At 36.6% G+C, this 8,254-nt stretch overlaps 1 protein-coding gene across 4 annotated transcripts; it reads right to left on the bottom strand.

Annotated features, from left to right (window-relative positions):
• LOC100798514 (transcription initiation factor TFIID subunit 4b) lies at positions 1–7,929 on the bottom strand. 4 transcript variants are annotated; one of them, XM_014774462.3, is made up of 17 exons: positions 7,753–7,929; positions 6,004–6,082; positions 5,745–5,880; positions 5,541–5,646; positions 4,883–5,409; positions 4,649–4,744; positions 3,663–4,553; positions 2,656–2,774; positions 2,464–2,551; positions 2,231–2,366; positions 2,052–2,107; positions 1,916–1,972; positions 1,691–1,831; positions 1,480–1,545; positions 1,116–1,368; positions 416–589; positions 1–291 (listed from the first exon to the last, which is right to left on the bottom strand). In XM_014774462.3, the coding sequence occupies exons 3-16, from the start codon at positions 5,781–5,783 to the stop codon at positions 417–419; spliced, it is 2,748 nt and encodes a 915-aa protein (XP_014629948.1). In that variant the 5' UTR covers positions 5,784–5,880; positions 6,004–6,082; positions 7,753–7,929; the 3' UTR covers positions 1–291; position 416. The 4 variants fall into 4 exon arrangements, with proteins under 4 accessions (XP_014629948.1, XP_014629949.1, XP_040870733.1 ...); XM_014774463.3 differs by having other exon boundaries at positions 5,960–6,082; XM_041014799.1 differs by having other exon boundaries at positions 5,745–6,082.
• Between the last annotated feature and the right edge of the window lie 325 nt (positions 7,930–8,254).

The following is an 8,254-nucleotide window of genomic DNA, read 5'->3' on the forward strand; positions in this document are numbered from 1 at the left end:
TACATTTAAACACGTAATTTTACTGACATCTACACAATTTCGACCATCCGATTATATTAAGTCCCATCTCATTCTCTGCTAGCACACATTGCGATTCTTCCAGAGATATGAGGGATGACTATTGTGAAACAAGCATTTTACGTCCAGTTGGGCACCTCTAGGAGAAATTGTAATGTTTGTTAAAACTCAAAAGGGAAGAAAAATTAATTTAAGGTCTCCTTCCACTGAATGTGTAACAAATCTTTTTCACACACCTGCTGATGTACATCACGTTATCTACAGAAATTTAAGCTGTAAAATTAAAAGTTCAAGTCAATCCAGTGCACCACCGCTACTAAATATTTGGAGATAAAAATAGTACAATACAGAAATTTGAGCTGTAATATTAAAAGTTCAAGTGAATCCAATGCTTTACCTTATTCAGTTGAGGTGTCAGAATGAATTCTCTCATACAATCGATATAAGAGTGATGATTTGGACATCTGGGGTTCCCTCTCCAGGACTGCAATCACATCCTTGACAGATATGCTTCGAGCTATGCTAGTTTGAGGTGTTGTGGCATGACTTCTCCCAAATTTTCTACCAGCCCCTGTTGGCATATAACATCAAAGGGATAGAGCATCAACTAAAAAGTTGCACAACTTAATCAGACAATGGTGTACACATAGTATCTTCTCTGGAAACCAAACATAATTTGCTCCTCCAGTGAAGGTGGAGGAGTAAAGTTTAATGAAGTTATAATTTTACAATACAATTTTATGCATATTTGGATCAGCAAAATCAGTTTATCCAACTCAATTGGAGGAACTTGGAGAACATGCAACATTGTTATAAATTGTCTTATAAAAAGTTGGTAAGAGGAGGATATTCTTCATTTGGTTAATTATATTTACCAAAACATTTGCAATCCAAAAAAAGGATATTAGCCAAAGCTTAGTTCTTTCCTTCTATGTGATATATCCTGAAGTCCTATTTTTTTCCTTCTCTAAATTTTTTGCCTCAAGAATCTCAGTTTGCTGAGTGGTAACGATATCTAAATTTGAATGCCCATCTAGCCATTGAGTTCTCAGTTCTTACTCAGGAGGAATGATAGATAAATAACAGAAGAAACCCACCAGAAGTTGGACCTTTTTTCTCCCTTGCTTGATTATCTTTTGTACTCCTTCCAGATGTTGATGAAGATCTGTGGCTCACATCTTTAGCTGGCTGAGAACCAGATGAAGCATCCATTCCCCCTCCACGTTTCTTCTGTCTGGCTTGCTCAGCCATAAGTTGCCACTTTGACAGCATGTCGTCTCCCCCAACAGCAGCTCGGGCAGCAACATTAGCAGCATTTGTCCTCATCTTGTCATCCACTTCTTTGTTCACCTGCAGAATATTACTGATCAAAGATAAGATTTCCCATGTACCTAAAGATGAAATATGATATCTAAAATGAGATAATACCTTACTACCAAAAGAAAAAAAAAGTGATAATACCTTCATTGCTTTAGTGCGACCCTCATCCTTCTCCTTGTCACCATCAATCCCAGCATTACAATCTACCTATAGTTAAGAATATCATTACAAGGTTTTAAATGATAAGCACAGAGGTTGGAGAAGCAAAATTAAAAAATGTCCATGCATAGAAAACATGCATGGACAAGGCTTGTCATTAAATCCCCACAGAATTCCAAGGAGTGGAACCCACATCATTTAGTTTCCGCAGCTTCTCTGTTTCAGCCTGTTTTTTCTCCCATTCTTCCCTTGCCTTCCTATTCATTGTTAGGATTTGCTGCCGGACATCTGAAGTGACAACAGTCCGATGTCTTGTCTTCTCCAAATCAACCCGCTGGTAAGGAAATTATCGGAAATAAGAAATTTTATACATTGATGAAAAGACTATTCATGCAAGCAGTTAGAGAAAATAACTAACCTGTTTTGACATTCTAATCACATTACTTATTACTCCTCGCATTCTTTCCTCCACACACTGAACATTTACTTTCAGACATAAGATTACACACAACCCCACTACTGCAATAAAAATTGAAAAATTGATTGAATCTCACCAATGACAAGCATCTCTCCAAATCATCACTCATACTCTTCAAGCCACACTCAGTTACTGCCACAAGTTACAACATAGAACAGCTATTAGACTTTCTGGGGCTTAGTACGACCCAGATTATTTCAAAGTATGGAAAGAATAAAATCAGACAGACAGGGGTTTGGCATAAATAGGACTAACTAATCTCAATCAATTTTCTTTGCAATGGAGCTTTCTGCAAAATCAGTCTTTCCTCCTCTTCTTGCACAACTCTGCGAAATGCTTCTGAAGCTCGACTGTCCTCCTTGGGCCCAGAAAATAATTGTTCTTCCTCCTCCTATAAAAGAGAGAAACACAAACAGAGTCAAGTTTTAAAATAGAAAAGTACACATTTCCAACTTATACAGTTAGTTCAACCTGATAAGGTATCATACCCTAAGATCAACACCACTAACAGCAGTAACATCATTAAGCTGTTCAATGCTTGGCTCGAGAGATGCCCCAGACACTTTTTGTTTCTTACTGTAGAATAACAAAACACACGTGCACAAATCAAAATCAGCGAGAGATTAAAAACCTAACACAGAAACAAGTAAATCATGAAACAGCAGAATATGACATATCACCTTGGAGGAGGAGGTGAAGAACCAAGTGCTTCAATTGGTTTCTTCTGGCCAGGGGAAGGTTTTTTCAGAGGTGTCCTTGCATTTATAACAGATGTATTTGATGGGATCTGAGAGCTTAACTGATAAAATACAAAAGGGACAAGGAAATTAGGTATCACCAAGTATTAAGATATCATTAGAAACACAAGGCTTGCTCTATGTTCAGCATGATATTTAATCTAGGTGTTTTAGGGGGAAAATTGCAAAAAAAATAAATTAAATTCATGTTTCATAATAGCAATGCTCAGAAAAGTGGAAGCCCAATGATATTTTTAAAGGGAAACTAAACACATAATTATACCCTTGTTTCTCTTCATCACAACTTGCAATATCTTTGATGTTAAATGTTAATAATGATTAATAGTATGCATCTCAAGGCAAGAGCAATTTCACAAGTGATATGTTGGTTATAAAAAGTCAAATCTAAGTGCTAGTCTATTGGGTTGGGTACTAGGGAGATTCCAGCAAAGAAAAACGATTTTAAAAACATGACTTTTTAGAGATGTCTTCCAAATATAGGAGACTTGGACATTAATATCAGAGTCAATAACACCTAAATAATGTACACACAAGCCTCAATACTAAAAGTCAAATATTACAAAAAGTTACTCAGAATTATAATAATTGTGAAGAAGTTTTTTTCTAGAAACAATATAAGTAAAGGGGAATATATTGATTACTTCAATACTGAAAGTCTAATATCACAAAATGTTTCACAGAATTATAATAATAGTGAAGAATTTTTTTTTCTACAAACAATATAAATAAAGGGACGTCATTTCCTGAATTCAAATCACTGAAAGACCTCAGTGTTTTGTAAATTTATGGTTAAGATGACTTCATTATATTGTGCTAATAAAGGATGCATCATGCCCATGAAAATAAAAACAAATTTGGATACTATTTGATTCCCAAAAAGTAAGCAATTATATCTTGGACAAAAACATGCATATTAGTTTCTAACTTACAGTGGCACTGGGGTCAAGTTGAGATACAGAAGGGGAAGAAGAATTGAGAGGAAGCAAGCTAGAAGATGTTGTATGCAGCATACTTGTGGATGCTGGAAGGCCTCTTGAAAACTCCTCCTTTAGGGTGCCTTGATTAGACACATTATGCCTGTGTTGCTGCTCAGTAGACAGGTCATTAGGCTCCTTTTTTACATATGGAACAGATGAAAACGAGGCTGAATTTTGTTCTTTGTTTGCTGATGGTTGCCAAGAATTTGTAGTTAGTTGTGATGCTGTATTGTTTACCATAGGGGACACAAATCCACCAGGCATTCTCTTGGGATCATTGAAAGAATTTTGCTGGTCAAGTTTTGTTAAACCAATCAAACCCTGTGTTGTCCCACCTAATTGGTTTGGACTGATGCTCTGATGTGGAATTTGCCTCATGTGTGAATCAAGAGGTTGTGGTCTGAGAGATGATGTGGAACTACTGGTTGAGCCCGAAAAAGGGTTATAATTACCACCACTGCTACCATATGCTGAAGGGAAATGTAGATGCTGTTGTTGCTCCTTATTAAGGCCTTGTAAGTGAAGTGAGGATCTTTCCATTTCTTGACTAACAGCATTAGAACTGGATGATGGTAACTGATTTAGTTGCACTCCTTCAGATTCTACTTGAACATCCAGTTTCTGAGATTTTTTAGCATTAATTTCCATAGTTGGATAGGTTGGTTCATTCTTTACTTGGACGGCTGAAGAAGTATTATTAGATTGATCTGCAGCGGCATTCATACTTCTCTGATGCAGCTGTGCTAATGCATGGGGATCATTAAATTTTGTTGCACCTGAATTAACATTTGGCATCCTTACAGGAGGATGCTGCTGCCCAGCGGGTCCTGGGTTGGATCTTGTCTATAACAGTATAAAAAGACTATGCTTAGCATAACCATGACATCGAGAATTAAGAATCCATCTCTAACACTAAACAGATCATGCTCTCTGCCTACCTGTAATTGCACTTTTGTTAATGCTAATCTAAGCATCTGATCCCCTACAATACCTTTCATAAGCCGCACAAACTGATCTTTGGGCATTTCATCTTTCTATAATAAATAGAAACAAAATTGACAACAAAAAATTAGTAATATGGCTAAACAGCTTAGCCTACTATCGAAACTTAAAAAATTTAGCCCAAAAGAGGGGGAATGGACATGGTAGTGAAATTCGTTTGAGAAACCAACCTTCAATTTATTAAATAAAGTTTGAAGTTGCATGGCTCTGTCTTTGGGAAGCTGGGGAATCAACATAGGGAGCAACATGGCAAATGGTACCTGTTTATTCCGATTGACCTGACTTCCAGGCTGTTCATTGACGGTGGCCTGTTGATTACTCATCTGCTGCAGCTTTGCATACTGAGATCCATGATTGGAATTATGTGTGTTGACTGCCTCATGGTTGAAGACAGGATCTTTTTCAGAATTCTGAATTCCATTTGTTTGAGAATTTTGGTGGGGAGCTTGTACAGTATGGCCTTGAACACTTTCATCTTGAGATTGTTTCTGAGACGAAGGGAGATTAATCGCATCCTTGGAAGCAACATTATGTAGTTGTTCAACAAGAGGTTGCTGTGGCTTCTGCTCCATTTCAGATGAATGTCGTTGCTCTTGGTGCTGCACAACTTTAGGCTCTTGATTATGACAGTCACTTTGGTTGTCATGGCTAGAAGTTGGCCACTTCGGTAACGACTGGCTCAATGAATTATTGCTTCCTTCAGACAAAAATGAAACAGTCATAGTGGCATAATGCAGGTGCAACTGAGAATTTACCAAGCAAATACAAAAATCACAAGAAAAAACAGTCAATATGATTTTCCTATACTCCTAAGATTCTGATGGGTACCTGTGTCTGAACCAGACAGCTGAGAAGTTGAAGTATCTCCTCCTATGTCTCTATTTAATGCAGCCTGAAATGCTTCCACATCTGCTCCTGAATGCATACTTTCATCCTGTGGACATCCGAACACAGTGACAGGATAAGTTAAGCCCCAATTCAGTAACAGCAAATGTTTTCTGGAAAGAAAGTATAAAGAAGGGAGGAGAAAACCTCGTCATCTTCCAGAAGCTTCACTATAGATGGGTCCATAGAATTTTATGCACTTATCTTGGTTGTTCTTTCTATCCAACAGCACTTCAGAAATTATCTTTACACCATATCTTACTCATACAGGAAGCAGCTGAACCTAAATGGAGCAATCAACATATGTATTAAGCTGTAGGCATTTTACTTTATTTGTTTTACTAAAACAAAATTAGAATTACATGATTAACAGAATCCTTTCACTGCAAAATGAGGAGTTCCATACAGTCATGTTAGGGTGGTGAGGGCTTTAGATGTCTGGGGCCTAGGACCAAGCACAGCCTGGCTTAAGCACGTTGTTGAGCCTAGACAATCCCACGGGCCAATGGTTTAAAAAAAGTGAGGAATATATACTAAAAAATATAAAACAGAGAAATATGTTCAGTGAGAAAAAGAGAAATAAAATAATTTTTTTAAAAATATTATAAGATTCAATAGAAGTCCAAAGAGGTGAATTTAATAGGGTCATAAATAATGAGATATATGTAAAAAACAGGTCCAATTATGCCTATTCCTAATCCTAAATAGAATGGAACAACGCAGGATCTATATGTAAACATAGTATCTATTTAGATACGCTCGAATGACCCCTTCTTATAATGAGAAAGTATATAACCTCATTTCAGTCGGGTCCGGTAAACTTTAGCCATTCAGTTTTTGAAACTGCCTCCAGCACCCCCTTCCTTACAGTTAAGGTACGAACTTTGGGCATGACCAACTCCCATAGTTTGATAGGCAGTGTGTACAAGGTCCAGTAATGAATTCACTGCCTTATGGCTAACAGGTGACTACTAGCAATTTCAACTTCATGCAAGCAAGTTGCAACCTACGATCTGAACTAAGGACGAGTTTTTGAAGTAGTTGTATAAACAACAATATATTATATTTCAGAAGTTCATTATTGTACGTGGCCAATTGTTCAATATTCAAAAGCTTATATTTATATGTTGCTACCTGTTCAAATGTTTTGATTGTTTATAAGTATTTGCTTGTGAAGAGATTGGCTCACATGCATTAAATTATTTTGAAGAAAATGTTTCTTTTGATCTTCAAGATTAATTTCCTTTGTAGAGCCTTATGCGGTAGTTGTTTTTGAGTTGAAATATTTGACTAAGTCTCACATACTCTCAACGGTTTTCAGAGTGTTATGTTGCTGTTTTATAAATTTAAACAGCTATAAAATCTTGAACGTGCCTCTCATATGATCTGATCTTATCTTTCTTTCGGAACAGAAATCCTACTCAACAAAAATATCGGATCAGATTTGCAATTGGAAAACATAATGTTCAGGGAATGTTAGATAAGTTTTATCCAGAAATTAGAAAAAACAGACAGGTTTCATTTTCTTCTTTAAAAACCTGTTTCTTCTTTTTACGTGAGTATTTTTCCTGGGCACATATCTGATAAGAATGGTTCCTGTTGTTCTGCTACCTTAGCCTTGGCTAAGAAGAGTCTGTTAAATCTGGAGATTTTTGCACTACGCAAATAAATCCTTAAGGATAGTGTGCCTCCACACGTCTCAGACTTTTGCCACTCATACTTTCACTTCACTGATCAAATTGTGTTATTACTGCTTCCGGATTTCTACTGTGTTGCTGTTGCGGTTACTGCTCCAAGGCATTTCCAACAGGTCGCCCTCGTTTGCTCAAGATTCCAAACTCAACGCTGGCGACTAAGCACCATATTTGTGCCCGTGGGACCTAACCCAACAAGTTACATGACAACAGCCATGCAGCACCAAAGGTACTCTCTTTCAAGAGAAAACTTCCATTCCAAATGTGTGTTTGTTTTATTCACTCACTAAGTATCGTGTTTATATGCAAGAATTAAACAAGCAAGATAAGCTAGTATCGATAAACCGCGTCCGAGAACAGACTCTGGCTAGTGACTACAAGTCAGCACAGAACTATTGTACACAGTTACGATTTCTAATTGCGATTTAGGAATCAGTTCAGAAAGAGAAAGAGACACTAACCTTAGAAATTCGCTATTTGAGGACGAAAACAAGCATCTGGATTCTACTTCCATTTATAAAATATCAAGTTAACAACACATGAACCAGAACACCGTCGCTACAATTCGAATTCCATTGCTCACTCGATCTCGCTCTCCATATAAAATAAAATAAAAATTCTAATGAAATATTCGGCCCGCGTCACATGGACCAAATGATCTTGTTGATTGCTTTGCCCAATTGCTCCTCACACCCCCTATATGTTGTTATTTAATAGTATAACGTTTAATCGTACTTTTTTTTATCTTATTTTGTCGAATTTTATTCCAATAAATTTATTTGGTGCATTTTATCTCCTACTTTTTGATAAATTTGTGAATTTTATCTTCCATCATTTTATCTCTAACATAATTACATTTTTTATTTCCAACTTTTCTTTTTTAGCAAATTATGCACCCAACTTTTTACTTTTTACTAATTTTACCCTAATTTTTTTTAAACAAATTTTACACTCAACTTTTGC

Source organism: Glycine max, chromosome 4 (assembly GCF_000004515.6).
Source record: "Glycine max cultivar Williams 82 chromosome 4, Glycine_max_v4.0, whole genome shotgun sequence".
NCBI lineage: Eukaryota > Viridiplantae > Streptophyta > Magnoliopsida > Fabales > Fabaceae > Glycine > Glycine max.

Coding starts and splice junctions, on each gene's coding strand:
- LOC100798514 (XM_014774462.3), bottom strand. CDS start 5,783: ATGGACCCATCTATAGTGAAGCTTCTGGAAGATGACGAG. Junction 1,973..2,051: donor TGGAGAGATGCTTGTCATTG/GTGAGATTCAAT, acceptor GTAAATGTTCAG/TGTGTGGAGGAAAGAATGCG. Junction 1,832..1,915: donor TGATTAGAATGTCAAAACAG/GTTAGTTATTTT, acceptor TTTCCTTACCAG/CGGGTTGATTTGGAGAAGAC.